General features: G+C 43.4%; 1 protein-coding gene across 6 annotated transcripts in view; it reads right to left on the reverse strand.

The window, feature by feature from the left end:
- PDE11A (phosphodiesterase 11A) overlaps positions 1-16525 on the reverse strand; it is an 807989-nt gene that overhangs the window by 185857 nt on the left and 605607 nt on the right. For all 6 annotated transcript variants that reach the window (XM_056536201.1, XM_056536200.1, XM_056536203.1 and 3 more), the window contains 2 exons: positions 14632-14778; positions 14401-14508 (listed from right to left, as the gene is read on the reverse strand). In XM_056536201.1, the coding sequence (XP_056392176.1) occupies positions 14401-14508; positions 14632-14778 (255 nt within the window). The remainder of the gene's footprint in view (positions 1-14400; positions 14509-14631; positions 14779-16525) is intronic.

The following is a 16525-nucleotide window of genomic DNA, read 5'->3' on the forward strand; positions in this document are numbered from 1 at the left end:
ATCCAGCTGTTGCATAACTACAACTCCCAGCATGCCCGTTGGCTGTCGGTGACTGCTGAGAGTTGTAGTTTTGCAACAACTGTAGGCACACTGGTTATGTATCACTGAGTTTGTGACCCAACTCAGTGTTTCACAGCCAGTGTGCCTCCAGCTGTTGCAAAACTACAACTCCCAGCATGTACGGTGCATGGTGTACGGTGACTGCTGAGTTGTAGTTTGCAACAGCTGGAGGCACACCGGTCGTGAAACACTGAGTTAGGTAAAAAAAAACTCTGAGTTTCACAACCAGTGTGCCTTCAGCTGTTGCAAAACTACAACTCTCAGCAGTCACCGACAGCCAACGGGCATGCTAGGAGTTGTAGTTATGCAACCAGCAGATGCACCACTACAACTCCCAGCATGCACTTTAGCTGTTTGTGCAAGCTGGGAGTTGTAGTTATACAACAGCTGAAGGTACACTTTTCCATAGAAAAAATGTGCCTCCAGCTGTTGCAAAACCATAAGTCCCAGCATGCCCATAAGGGAATGCTGGGAGTTGTGGTGGTCTGCCTCCTGCTGTTGCATAACTACAGCTCCCAGCATGCCCTTTTTGCATGCTGGGAGCTGTTGCTAAGCAACAGCAGGAGGCTGTCACTCACCCCCAACGATCCAGCCGCATGGTGTCAGTCCCGCCGCCGCCGCTGCTCCTGGGGCCCCGATCCCAACATTGACGCCGGGGATTGGGGTCCCCAGCACCCGGGGTGCACGTCCCGCACCCGCTCACGTCCTCCGGAAGAGGGGCGGAGCGGGTGCGGGAGTGACACCCGCAGCAGGCGCCCTGATTGGTCGGCCGGTAATCCGGCCGACGAATCAGGGCGATCGTGAGGTGGCACCAGTGCCACCTCACCCCTGCAGGCTCTGGCTGTTCGGGGCCGTCAGAGACGGCCCCGAACAGCCAGTAATTCCGGGTCACCGGGTCACTGGAGACCCGATTGACCCGGAATCGACGCAGATCGCTGGACTGAATTGTCCAGTGATCTGCAGCGATCGCCGACATGGGGGGGCATAATGACCCCCCTGGGCGATATGCCGGGATGCCTGCTGAACGATTTCAGCAGGCATCCGGCTCCGGTCCCCAACCGGCTAGCGGTGGGGGCCGGAATTCCCACGGGCGTATGGATACGCCCTCGGTCCTTAAGGACTAGGGATGCAGGGCGTATCCATACGCCCTATGTCCTGAAGAGGTTAAGAGATTTGTGGTACAGATGGGTTTGTGCAGATAATGGCATGTTGAGGAAGATTTCTGCCAGATCCATGCATCGGATCAAGAGAACAGCTGCTAGAATACCATTACATAGCAGAAAACTGATATTTGAAGCTGCTGGTGCCTCTGGAGTCTCACAGACATCAAGGTGTAGAGTCCTCCAGAGTCTTGCAACTGTGCATAAACCTTCTATTCGGCCACCACTAACCAATGCTCACAAGCAGTATTGGGCGGACAAATACATGAAGACAAATTTTCAAACAGTCCTGTTCACTGACGAGTGCTGTGCAACCCTGGATGGTCCAGATCGATGGAGTAGTGGATGGTTGGTAGACAACCACCCTGTTCCAACAAGGCTGCAACGTGAGCAAGGCTGTGGTGGAGTCATGTTTTGTGCTGGAATCATGGAAAGAGAGCTGGTCGGCCCCTTTAGGGTCCTCGAATGTGTAAAGATGACCTCTGCAAAGTATGTTGAGTTTCTGACTGACCACTTTCTTTCCTGGTACAAAAGGAAGAACTATACTTTCCATAATAAAATCATCTTCATGCATGACAATGCACCATCTCATGTTGCAAAGAATACCTCTGAATCAATGGCTGCTATGGGGATAAAAGGAGAGAAAGTCATGGTGTGGCCTCCATCCTCCCCTGACCTCAATCCTATTGAGAACCTTTGGTGCATCATCAAGCAAACGATCTATGAGGGTGGAAGGCAGTTTACATCCAAACAGCAGCTCTGGGAGGCTATTCTGACATCTTGCAAACAAATTCAAGCAGAAACTGACCAAAAACTCACAAGTTCAATGGATGCAAGACTTGTGAAGCTGCTATCAAATAAGGGGTCCTATATTAAAATGAATCGTTACCTGTTAAAATGTTTAAAATGTTAAAATGTTGCTAAACGTTTGATTGAAATCGCTTTTGATTTCAGTAAATATGCTGGAAATACAACAAATTACAATTTTCAGTTCTTTACAACCTATAAAGTGTTTTGAAACTTACTGTGCATAATATTTTGGAACAGTGCATTGTACGTTTTTTTATGTTTAAAAGGAAATCCTGTTATCATTAGGAGGTTTGTTTAATAAAATTTGAATTGTACTCTTAATAGTTGATAACATGAGAATTATGCTGACTGTTATTTACATCAGTTATTTAGGTAAATGAAAAAATATAATTTGCATAATAATTTAGAACAGGGTGTATTGTTGTGCCCTGTGTATGTGGGGATGTATCTCACAGTTTTGTCTCCACATGCACAGATGTATGCAAGACTTTCCAGGTGAGAAGCTCCTAATCAGGAACAGGGACAGCCAGCCCAATGGGGAAATATCCGGGATGGTACATGGCCAATCCACCCCTGCCCCCATAGAGTCACTTTGGATTTCTGGCCCTGCAGATAGCTTGTGGGGGTGGCCTGGACCCCGAGAACGAAAGTATAGGGCATTTATACTCATACATGTCCTATCCTTCTCTTATTTTCTCAACATCTGCCATCAGGAGAAAGTCAGATGACCACCATACACATTACACAGTGTTTCCCAACCAGTGTGCTTCCAGCTGTTGCAAAACCACAGCTGTCTAGGCATGTTGGAAGTTGTAGTTTTGCAACAGCTGGAGGCACGCTTTTTGGGAAACACTGCATTAGACCATCATCCGGTCACATTGAGATTGGTAGGTTGAGTTGATATCAATCTAATGAGTATCCCCAGCTTTACCTTGCTACCTATCTAAAGTAATAAAATACTTGAACACCTAAATTCTTAACAAACTGAACATGGGTAGAACTGCTGCAGTGTGATTGACAGCTCCAATCTAAGGTCTTGCTGTACAGTCCTGTGCTGGCAGAACACAATGTTGTCTGCAGTAATGCATATGTCTTTCATAATAAAAGTGCTGCATGTTGTGTTCCCCTCTTTTTCATTTGACAGTTCTACAGGGGCTGTTATGTTAGTGTAGCTCATAATATAGTGTCTGTACCTGTGTTTGATTGTGGTCTCACAATTTAACTGTGATTTTGCCCCAATGTTTCTTTTTATCAGCATGCAAAATGAGTGTTGTCTCAGGTTTTCCCAGATTGCAGTCCGGCCCAAGACATTACATCACTAGTAAGATGATGAAAGGGAGCCTGTCTTTGCTTCAATTGGTGGAGCGACCGCTGGGTGGGGCGGTAGGGATCATTCTGCAAGGAATTATAGTTGTGCAACAGCTGGAAGCACTTGTCTATTGCATGGAAGGGAGCACAGGTGTGTTTCAATGGGTGGGTAGTTGATGGGCGGAAGGAAGAAAAGCGACCTCACACTTACAAAGAAGGAAACATGGGACTTGTAGTTGGAGGGAGGGAACTATAACAGAAATGAGCCATTTCCCAAAAAGATAGCCACAACATAGCAATTTAGCTCCAAGACAAGCGCAGATCCTTCCTGAGCATGGCTATTACTGTCTAGCAGATAAGTACTAAAATCACCTTATGGTGGATATCCCCTTTAAGGCTGATGTATCACTGACCGAGGAAGAACTTGGAATAGTGGCATCCCTGGGGCGGGGGGATTTAGAGGGGGGATATTGCCCTCCTACATAATGCTGTGCCCTGAAAGGATTTAGGAGGCTTAGCAAAACTCAAGCCACACTTTTTTTTTCCTTTATCTCTTACCGCCATATTAATCAGACTTCTGTGAGGTAGGAATATGGAGGTCAGTAATTATCCCGCCCAGTGAATATTACTTCTTGGTCTCTTGGTCCGATAATAAAGTTAAATGACAGCTTCCATATTTCTCATATATGATCCCTGACAGTTTTAACATGACAATCATTTGTCAAGCTGCCAAAGCACTCATGAAGTGTGAAAGGGCTGCACAACTACTTAGCAATTGACAAATCAATGCAAACTCCTCCAGAGCCTTGTAAGTTTTACAGCCTCCTTGCAAGCTCCAGTCCTGACGTGAGAGGACAGGGTGGAAAAGGAGCCAGACGTGTAATTACGCCTTGATCTGTTAGTCACCGTCCCATGTCAAATTGTTTTTACACCTGTCAAATGATCATTGTTTCTGCCAGGCTGAGTCAGAAACTCTGTTATTGAGTGGTCCCAGGAACAAGCCATGGGGATTAATATTTTATGATGGCTGTATAGATATTTTATGCCCTCTGCACATCTCGGCTATCTCTACTTGTCAGTTCTACAGCAGATTCTAGTAAATCAGCATATACTAGTACCCAATAACTGTAAACCAGGAGGAGACAACAATTCAAGAAGAATACAGATGATAATTCATCTCCCAAACAGATATTTCTTTATTTTTTTCTTGTATGAGGATATGCATGAGACTATTGCTTAGCTATTCGACCATTGAAATCTAGACTCGGAGGACTTTGCTGTCTGGATCATTCCAGACAAATTACAAGACTGTAAAGTTTCTATGATTCTGAATACATATAAATCCTAAATCTTAATTATTCCCAATTACATTTATTTTTGGGGATCCTTAAAGGTAAATATTTAAAAATGATATGTATCTTGTATATACTGTATTATGGCAGATTTGCTTTGTGTTTTAGAGGGCAACCAAAGTTGAATGTGACCCATGTAGCCCAAGGAACACAGTTATTGCCTTGAATTGCAATGCAATTAATTGCATTGTAATTGAGAATGTAATATATACAAAATAGAATTGGTGATGGCACTGCTGAATGTACTGACAATAACGGGGCGTAAGTCTTGTGATAGTTTCAGATCAAAGACCAATAAAGTCCAGGCAAGTGGTGCTTTATTTTAGTGTAAAATGTGTACTATTAGACAAAGATAGGGGGAGAATGGAACTGCACTCACCGATGCTGCCAAATAAAAAATCGTCAATTTAATCAGAATTTAGCTTCCTCCCTGGACTAAGCACACTTAATGGTCACTTTAGTAGAAACCCTAATCTAGTAGTGCATTGGACCTTCTTTGGTCTTCAGAGTCTTGTCAAAAATTGTTCTGGCACAGATTCTAGTAGGTATTGAGGTTCTAGCACAAATTATGCACATAAAGTCTTGGTCCTGCACACGACAGTTATTAAATGCCGTCTTGCAATATACAGTATCTCAAAACACCAGCTGACCCATAACTTTTATTATTCCTCTAAAAGCTCAAAAAAAGTTCAGTGTTATGTTAAAGTGCTGAAATGATGGTATATATAAAGCAATCCTTAGTCAAAGCAGCTAAGATATGTCAATAAACTATCTGGAATGCACTATATCATGTATGCACATCACAGATCCCCAAACATAACATAAAAAATGCACATTCTACCAACACGTTTCTACTGCATGTAATAACGACGTCATCAGGGGAGCATCCTTAGATTAATACATGGGGCTAAATATACGATCCTCTAATTTTACACCATTCATAGGAGGTTCATTAAAACAAGCAGCAAGCAAGACAGCCTAACAATCACATAACGTAATGGCACTGCAACTGGTCATTTGCTGTTATAGCCTATTGATACTGAACAGTAAGCGGGGCTTCTAGACATGTTACTGGAGTACCAGCCTTGTATTTGGTTGCAGTATGCTTGACATCCTCCTCAGACCGCAGATGCCCATTAGTTGTATGTTTTATACCATAACCTACCTTCTCAGCATACTCTCAACACCACTGTACAAGAAAAACTTGATTTTATACTGCAATCCCTGTGTCTAAATGCAGTGTCCCACTCCATGGTTTTTGCATTGTTCATTGTTTGTAGGATAAGAATACACAATAAATGCACTTTGTGTAATGCACATGATGTTTGCACAGTTAATCTCTCTGTGTGCCTATTGTAGACTGTGAGCAGGTGAGTCCCTTTACAGCTCCTATTAACATACATTTTAAAATAAGGAAATCTCTTGATCAAACCCAACCTTCCTCTGCCCAGATTGATGAGCTCCTGTTTGGTGTAGTTATTCTCATAGGCGTGCGCAGCCTATTGCATTAGGGTGTGCACCCTAAAGCACAAACTCACGCTGCGCGCGTGCATATATGTATATATACGCACACATACACACAGTTAGTATAGTTCCCCCACATTAGGTGCAGTATAGTCCCCCCACATTAGGTGCAGTATAAGTCCCGCCACATTAGGTGCAGTATAGTTCCCCCACATTAGGTTGGCAGTATAAGTCCCCGCACATTAGGTTGGCAGTACAGTTCCCCCCACATTAGGTTGGCAGTACAGTTCCCCCACATTAGGTTAGCAGTACAGTTCACCCACATTAGGTTGGCAGTACAGTTCCCCCACATTAGGTTGGCAGTACAGTTCCCCCACATTAGGTTGGCAGTACAGTTCCCCCACATTAGGTGCAGTACAGTTCCCCCGCATTAGGTGCAGTACAGCTCCCCCACATTAGGTTGGCAGTACAGTTCCCCCACATTAGGTTGGCAGTACAGTTCCCCCACATTAGGTTGGCAGTACAGTTCCCCCACATTAGGTGCAGTTCAGTTCCCCCACATTAGGTGCCACCTAATGTGGGGGAACTGTACTGCACCTAATGTGGGGGAACTGTACTGCACCCAATGTGGGGGAACTGTACTACACCTAATGAAGGGGAACTGTACTGCACCTAATGCGGGGGAACTGTACTGCACCTAATGCGGGGGAACTGTACTGCACCTAATGTGGGGGAATTGTACTGCACCAGTACAGTTCCCCTACATTAAGTGCAGTACAGTTCCCCCACATTAGGTGTAGTACAGTTCCCCACATTATGTGCAGTACAGTTCCCCTACATTAGGTGCAGTACAGTTCCCCTACATTAGGTGCAGTATAGTTCCCCCACATTAGGTGCAGTATAGTTCCCCCACATTAGGTGCAGTATAGTTTCTCCACATTAGGTGCAGTATAGTTCCCCCACATTAGGTGCAGTATAGTTCCCCCACATTAGGTGCAGTATAGTTCCCCCACATTAAGTGCAGTATAGTTCCTCCACATTAGGTGCAGTATAGCTCCCCACATTAGGTGCAGTATAGTTCCCCACATTAGGTGCAGTATATCTTTCCACATTAGGTGCTGTACAGTTCCCCCACATTAGGTACAGTATAGTTCCCCCACATTAGGTGCAGTATAGTTCCCCACATTAGGTGCAGTATATCTTTCCACATTAGGTGCAGTACAGTTTCCCCACATTAGGTGCAGTATAGTTCCCCCACATTAGGTGCAGTATAGTTCCCCCACATTTGGTGCAATATAGTTCCCCACATTAGGTGCAGTATAGCTCCCCACATTAGGTGCAGTATAGTTCCTCCACATTAGGTGCAGTATAGTTCCCCCACATTAGGTGCAGTATAGTTTCCCCCACATTAGGTGCAGTATAGTTTCCCCCACATTAGGTGCAGTATAGTTTCCCCCACATTAGGTGCAGTATAGTTTCCCCCACATTAGGTGCAGTATAGTTCCCCCACATTAGGTGCAGTGTAGTTCCCCTACATTAGGTGCAGTATAGTTCCCCCACATTAGGTGCAGTATAGTTCCCCCACATTAGGCTGGCAGTATAGTTCCCCCACATTAGGTGCAGTATACTTTCCCCTACATTAGGTGCAGTATAGTTTTCCCCACATTAGGTGCAGTATAGTTCTCCCCACATTAGGTGCAGTATAGTTCCCCCACATTAGGTGCAGTATAGTTCCCCCACATTAGGTGCAGTATACTTTCCCCCACATTAGGTGCAGTATAGTTTTCCCCACATTAGGTGCAGTATAGTTCTCCTCACATTAGGTGCAGTATAGTTCCCCCACATTAGGTGCAGTATAGTTCCCCCACATTAGGTGCAGTATACTTTCCCCCACATTAGGTGCAGTATAGTTCCCCCACATTAGGTGCAGTATAGTTTCCCCACATTAGGTGCAGTATAGTTTCCCCCACATTAGGTGCAGTATAGTTTCCCCACATTAGGTGCAGTATACTTTCCCCCACATTAGGTGCAGTATAGTTTTCCCCACATTAGGTGCAGTATAGTTTCCCCCACATAGTTTCCCCCACACCAGTTCTTGTTGGTCACATACCATTCCGGCCAGCGCGCGCATCCTCTTCCTTGAATCTCTGCTCCTCTGTTGCTATGGGCGCACGCACGGGACGTCAATGACGTCCCTGCGTGCGCTACTTCCCGGCGGCCCCTGTGTTTTGAAAGTTAACACGGGGGCCACTGTAGAAAGGTAACCGGGACATCCTTGTGTCCCGAAAAGATCTTTCGGGACACAGGGATGTCCCGAATGTGACGGGGGGGTCCTCTGCGGGCTGCTCATGGTGGCCTCGGATGCCTCCCTGGGCTTGATTAGGGTGTGCCTGGGCACGCCTATGGTTATTCTAGTGAGAGTGTGATGGTATCTCTGTCCCTAGAGTACACCTTTGACCTCCTGGATACACTTGGAGCTCCAAGCCCCATACAGGCATTGGAATGACCCAGGCATTGGAATGTAATCTCCATCCTTTTCCACTACTAAAGGGAATACTAAAAAGGAGAAATAGAAAACTAGGATTCTTCAGGTCATAGGTTAGAAAGTCTGAGTACATCATTGTGTCTCTACAGGGCTTTGGGCCTAGTTACCTATGTGGCTTTTGGAATTACTCATCATACAGAGAGCATTATGAACCCCTTTAGTGACAGTGGGCTGTTCCTGGTAAAAACTACAGAGGCTTGAGCACAGCAAGAGGAAGGGACCCCATCTTTACACTACAGCATTACCTCAAACGCATTCCCTGCTCTAATCATTATCACCTCTTTATGTGCAAGAAGAAAAAGCTGCTCTGTAAAAAGGGGTCCTGTTCTGGCAGACTTGGGATGTCTATACATTTTATGGATGACCAATATTTTGCTACATGTTTCCATCAGTGGCAGTTACATCTAAAAATGTATGCTTAAACATGGCGCCCCTGGCTATACCAGCTAGTAGCTGGTGGTGCTAGACACAGTGGTGTACCAAGGGGGGGGGGGGGTGCCCGCCCCGGGTGTCACTCACAAGGGGGGGTGCCACGACGGAGTCAACCCCCCCCCCCCCCCAATCCAGTGGCATAGCGGCTGTGGTGCGAACCGAACCAGGCGACATCAGCCTGATGGGGTGACACAATGCCGCTCAGTGACCGGGGTGCCCCCCTCGTCTCGCTCCGCCGACCCCTGTTTGCAGCTATGCCGGCCCGGGTCTGATGAGGGACGTTGCGCATGTGACGTCTCTCCGCAGACCCGCGCAGGACGTCACTGACGTCACTCGTCAGGCCGCCGCCGGAGGGAAGAAACGCTGCCAGGTAAGTGTGTCTATGTGTGTGTGTGTTTGTGTGTGTATGTCTATGTGTGTGTTTGTTTGTGTGTGTCTGTCTATGTGTGTGTGAGTGTGTCTGAGTGTCTGTCTGTGTGTGTGTTTGTCTGTGTCTGTCTATGTGTGTGTCTGTCTATGTGTGTGTCTGTCTGTGTGTGTCTGTCTGTGTGTGTGTGTGTGTGTGTCTATGTGTGTGTCTGTCTGTGTGTGCCTGTCTATGTGTGTGTCTTTCTGTGTGTGTCTGTCTATGTGTGTGTCTGTCTATGTGTGTGTGTGTGTATGTCTGTCTGGCTGGGGGCTTGGGCGGGGACGACTATGCTTCCTAATGTGGGGAGTCTATGCTACCTAATGTGGGAAATCTATGCTACCTAATGTGGGGAGTCTATGCTACCTAATGTGGGGATTGCACGCTACCTAATGTGGGGAAACTGCACTTCCTAATGTGGGGAATATATGCTACCTAATGTGCCGAATCTATGCTACCTAATGTGGAATACTATGCTACCTAATGTGGGGAAACGATGCTACCTAATGTGGGGAAACTGCGCTTCCTAATGTGGGGAATCTATGCTACCTAATGTGTGGAATCTATGCTTCCTAATGTGGGGAAACTATGCTGCCTAATGTGGGGAATCTATGCTACCTAATGTGGAAAACTATGCTACCTAATGTGGGAAAACTATGCTACCTAATGTGGGGAAACTATGCTACCTAATGTGGGGAATCTACGCTACCTAATGTGGAAAACTATGCTACCTAATGTGGGGAAACTATGCTACCTAATGTGGGGAAACTATGCTACCTAATGTGGAAAAAAATATGCTACCTAATGTGGGGAATCGATGCTTCCTAATGTGGGGAAACTACGCTTCCTAATGTGGAGAATCTATGCTACCTAAAGTGGGGAATCTATGCTACCTATTGTGGAGAATCTATGCTATCTAATGTGGGGAATCTATGCTACCTAATGTGGAAAACTATGCCACCTAAAGTGGGTAATCTATGCTACCTTATGTGGGGAAACTGTGCTTCCTAATGTGGGGAATCTATGCTTCCTAATGTGGGGAATCTATGCTACCTAATGTGGAATACTATGCTACCTAATGTGGGGAATCTATGCTACCTAATGTGGGGAATCTATGCTTCCTAATGTGGAAAACTATGCTACCTAATGTGGGGAAACTATGCTACCTAATGTTGAAAATTATGCTACCTAATGTGGGGAATATATGCTACCTAATGTGGGGAAACTATGCTACCTAATGTGGGGGAAACTATGCTACCTAATGTGGGGGAAACTATGCTACCTAATGTGGGGGAATCTATACTACCTAATGTGGGGTAATCTATGCTACCTAACATGTGGGAATCTATGCTACCTAATGTGGGGAAACTATGCTACCTAATGTGGAGATACTGCTACCTAATGGCCCTATCCACTGCTGCACTGCTTTTCCGCCTGGTACCTGCATCTGTGGAGTCAGAGCAGCATGGGGAGGAGTGTTGCGGCGATGCGCAATGTGACGTTGTGACGCTGACGCCGCCTTCACGGATCTTTTAAAGGAGAGGAAGGATCCATCAGCAGTGGTCGGACGGAGGCATCATCAAAATGTAAGTAAATAATTACATGTGAAGGGAGAGGGTGTAATTAAGGGGAGGGAGGGTGGGGGTGTAATTAAGGGGAGGGAGGGCAGGGGAAGGAGGAGGTGTAATTAAGGGGTGGGGGGTGTAATTAAGGAGGGGTGTGGGTGGGGGATGCCAAACAAAGGGTCCTCCCCGGGTGCCAAATTCTCTAGGTACGCCCCTGGCTAGACACAAAAGATTTGGCTGTCCGGGCATGCTAAGAGTTGTGGTTTTGCAACAACTAGAGGCACACTGGTTGGAAAACACTGGGTTAACTGATGGAAATGTAATATAGCACCTCCGTAAGACTGGGTGATGCTGGCTGATGTAACTTGTGCAGCTGGGAGTGATGTGCCAAGACAGCGTGGAGACTTAATAAATCCTCTATAGAGTTATCATCCACCGGGCTGGACCTGACACTGATTAATTCCAGCCCACCCCACCTGCAACATGGTTTCTGCTTCCATCTTGCAGTGTCCTGGATAATCTTAAGTCTTCTATTGAAGCTGGCTATGCCAAGTGTCATTTGGCTTCAAGAAAGACATTACACATATAAATATGTTATGATCTCCAGAATAAAAAGACAACAATTAAACTAACAAATGTGTTTAATTAAGGAGCCCTAGGTTGAAGGTAAACTTTAAAAAGATTCTCCAATATATATAGTAATCCTTCAAGTTACAATATTAATTGGTTCCAGGATAACCATTGTATGTTGAGACCAGAACTCTATGGAAATCTGGTACTTGGTTCTGAAGCCCCAAAATTCAATCCAAAAATAGGAAATAGTGAGGATTTGAGAAACAAAATAGATAGCTAATACATATACAGCCAGTCCTCACGTACAAAAGTAAGGAAGAGCTGCCGTAAGCTGTAAATAACTGTCTATGTAGGAGACAGGAACTTCTTCAGGGTCCTGTATAGTACATAGTGTCCCAAAAAATTTAAAATGAAGCCGACCTCACCTGGTGCCCAAAGAAGCAGCTAACCCTCTACAGGTAAAGAGTAGTACAGAACATGTAGTACCTCCCTGTACTGTAGGGAGGCGATACCAGACAACAGTCAGTGCATGCACTTCATTAATACAGGTGTTTTACTATTGAATTCCCATTCTCATTGGTCAGTTCTTCCAGCCATTGACACATTTTGCAGATTTGGACTGTTCGTAGCATTGTATGTTTAGGATGGTTTTAAGTTACAACGGTCCAGAAAAGACCATTATATGTTGAAATTATCGTAATTTTAGGCCATTGTAAGTTGAGGGAAGGTGGTCTTGACTCCATCAGAAGTCAAAAGGATATTTTTTTTTACCTAGATGGGGTGCATTTCTATGCCCAGGTTTGATGAATACACTTGGAAACTAACATATAAACTAAAAAGTGGGGACTGAATGCAACCACCCAGAGTCTCATACAGATTTCAAAATCAGTTCTTCACTGGAAACCACTTGAAAATCATGCAAAATAGAGCATCCCACTGTCTTCAGTGAGAATTCACACAGTAGTTCATATGCCACAGATCCTTCTTGACTCGTATTTTAAATACAAATTGTTGAAAAAAAGAAGTGGTCTTATTTTTTGTCAAGGTATCGGGAAGAAACCACATCAGGTGACTATTAAATAATGCTAAATCCTAAGCCAATTCCATAGACTACAAGGCATAAATCTATGATAGAAATCATGGTACTGTCGATCATAGTAAGTGTTTGGCAAATGTAAAATGAAAATCATTTGAAATAAACAATATAATATATAATATAACAATAAACTGTTTGTATCCATTCACCTTGCTAGGTAATAGAATAAAATTAGTGTATAGGTATACTGCCCAATCTGTATAGGTAATGGATTGCGTTGATAAAAACTGGAGCAGGGGAAAACCTAGGGCAAACAGTGTTCACATTCAACAACCATACCATTCAAACAGATGACATATGACCTCCATTCTAGCAATCGGTGAGGGTCCAAGCAGTCAGAAGGATCCCAGCAGGCAGTTTACATCTATCTGGTGGTTAAAAGGGTTGGCCAGCGAAACCAACAATTCATGCTTGGTGTCAAAAAGTATCATAAAACAACTTACAAATACAATGTTATTAGCCATAGCGCACAGATCTGTGCTGCACTGTGCTGTCTCCTTGTAAGCTGGCTGTCACAGGCTCTCAAAGCAGTCAGCTCCATTCCTCCTCCCCCCCTTCCCCTCCTGTCAGCACGGGATGAGACTAGTGATGTGAAGGGGAAGCTGATATTACTGCTCATTAGATTTATGATTCATTAGATAAGGCAGCAGGAAGCTGTTCTCAGTCACAGTAATTCCTGTCAGCTGAAATGAAAGATCTGAGCACTATGGCTTATAACTTTATATTAGTTAGCTGCTTTATAATATTTTTTGACATCAAACAAAGGTTGTTTCTTTTCCCCAACAACTCTTTAAAGGGTACCTCTCATCAAATAAACTTTTAATATATTTTAGATTAATGAATGTTGAATAACTTTCCAATAGCATGTTAATGAAAAATATGCTTCTTTCTATTGTATTTTTCCCTATCAGTCCTGTCAGCAAGCATTTCTGACTCATGCTGGAGTCCTAAACACTCAGAGCTGCCAGCCTGCTTTGCTCAGAGCCAAACAGGCTGTGAACAAAGCAGGCTGGCAGCTCTGAGTGTTCTCCTTTGTGAACAAAGCAGACTGGCAGCTCGTAGTGTTTAGGACTCCAGCATGAGTCTGAAATGCTTGCTGCCAGGACTGGTAGGGAGACCCCTAGTGGTCATTTCTTCAAAGTGGAAAATTAAATAGAAAGAAGCATATTTTTTTAATAACATGCAATTGTAAAGTTATTCTGCATACATTAATCTATAATATATCAAAAGTTTTTTTGATGAGAGGTACCCTTTAAGTGATAACTTTTTAATACCAAACAATCCTTAACTTGAAGGTGATTTGGAGCCTTAAATAAAAAACTTCAACTGCTATACACATAAACATACTATTTTATAATTCTTTATCTAAAAATAAACATTGTGTTTACAAGTGGACAATTACTTCAGTGATCATTATTTGTTCCATGTATACAAAAAAAAAGAAAAAAAAACATTTTTATCATTTTACACCAATTACTTAGAAGTCACATTAGAAACAACAAAACATTGTCTCCAGTTTATTAAAGTTTAACATAGAATTTTCAGGGTTAATTTTCTGTGTCAGTCACGATAATTTATTGCTACAAAAATGAAGGCCACAAGACAATAATTCAGGTCTCCAGTACTTACAGTTAACATGGCAAACATCAGCTGGCACACATTGAAGGCATGCCGCCAATTGTGATAGAGAACCATTCGATAATTCTTCCTTACTGTCAGAAGCCACCTGCACAAGGTCTACAAAACAGAAGTGGCAGAAAGAGCGGTGTAGTTACTGCTGTGTACGGAGGAAGATCTCATTACCAGTGTACAACATCAAGCCCCACGCCACATTGAGGAGGTGGCACAGCAGATGTTTACCTCATAATCAATCTTAAACTTCTGAACCATTCCCAGTTCCATAAACATTCTCAGCGCTGCCGTAATCATCTCATCCACGTCCAAGGAGAAGTCATCAAAATGGATGTCATCGATAGAAAGTTCTGACACCAAGGGGATGTTGGCTGCCTTGAATGATAGAAAAACATAGTAATGTACACTAGATATTTCATTAAAACAAAATGTGTATTATTAACTGTTATCACATGAAATATCTAAACATATACAGTAAAACATGGCATGTCATTTATTTTTATTCATATATATGTCTTCCCTAGAACCAATGCTTTATGAGAGTTTGTGACCAAGTGTAAAATCGGAGGCACACAGGTACAGTAACTGTCTCTCTTTGTCATACAGATACCAAATTTGGCCAAATTCATGTGACCTTACACTTCCAGCAGTGTTCACAACTTTAACTCCCATAACCTATCACAGTGTAGAATTACAGAGCTGGGAAATTTTATGGCCATAACTAGAAAGTGGGAATTCAGGAGAGCCCTGAGGCAGAATGAGAATGTGGCAGGCCATTAAAGGGGTACTCCGGTGAAAAACTTTTTTTTTATTTTTTTTAAATCAACTGGTGCCAGAAAGTTAAACAGATTTGTAAATTACTTCTATTAAAAAATCTTGATCTTTCCAGTACTTATTAGCTGCTGAATACTACAGAGGAAATTATTTTCTTTTTGAAACACAGAACTGTCTGCTGACATCACGAGCACAATGCTCTCTGCTGACATCTCTGTCCATTTTATGAACTGTCCAGAACAGCATATGTTTGCTATGGGGATTTCCTTTTACCTTGGACAGTACCTAAAATGGACAGAGATGTCAGCAGAGAGCACTGTGGTCATGATGTCAGCAGACAGCTCTGTGTTTCCAACGGAAAAGAATTTCCACTGTAGTATTCAGCAGCTAATAAGTACAGGAAGGATTAAGATTTTTTAATAGAAGTAATTTACAAATCTGTTTAACTTTCTGGCACCAGTTGATTTAAAAAGAAAAGTTTTTCACCGGAGTACCCCTTTAAGGGAAGAGAGTCTGCTTTGGTAAGATGAGTAATGGAGAGCCAGGCAACAGTAGGAAATCCTTATTAAAAGGGTATTTCCAGCTCAACTAATGTAGATAAGCTTAGAGAGCACGTCAAGTAAAATATTTGTGCAAATACATTAATTTACTAAATTTACCTCCTTCTGATATTCTGGTACATTTCTCCCTTGTTGACTACTTGTTGCCTAGGTTTCAGACCACCCCTCCATTACAGATGTGGTGGTCGGGCTGGTTTGCACAAACCAGCTTAAACACTGTGTAAAGAGTGGAGTGGTGGTCTGCAACCTAGGCAGTAAGCTGTCAGCAAGGGAAGGAAAGCAGCAGTAATATCAGAAAAGGAGGTATTATTACTAATGAAATGTATTTGCAAAAATATTGTCTCACAAGTTTAACTACATTAGTTGAGATGGAAATATTTCTTTAAGACCAGCCATGTAAGTTAATAGTCAAGCACCCAGTCTGGAGAACTTTGGTGCCACAGCCAGGGACACTAAGGTCTTCACACGTTCGTTTACGTAGGGGGAAAAATCATTTAAAATAATAGATTGGATTGAAGTTTCAGCATATCTAAAGCTGTAAAAGAGAAGACCCTACACCTGTGTAGTTAGCCATCCCTAAACATGCAAAAGTTCTTTAAAAAATCTAAATGACTAGTCAGTGCAGAAATCTTTTTTCTTTTCAATTTCTATAAAAAAAAGTTATAGTTAAGGACAAGCAAGACAATGCTGACAGCAAATGGATACTGAGGTCAACTAAATGATGAACATGATGTCAAAAAATCGAAATAGAAGACAGGATATTTTTAGATACTTTTTTAAAGTAGAAT

The sequence above is a fragment of the Hyla sarda genome, chromosome 8 (assembly GCF_029499605.1).
Source record: "Hyla sarda isolate aHylSar1 chromosome 8, aHylSar1.hap1, whole genome shotgun sequence".
Lineage (NCBI taxonomy): Eukaryota > Metazoa > Chordata > Amphibia > Anura > Hylidae > Hyla > Hyla sarda.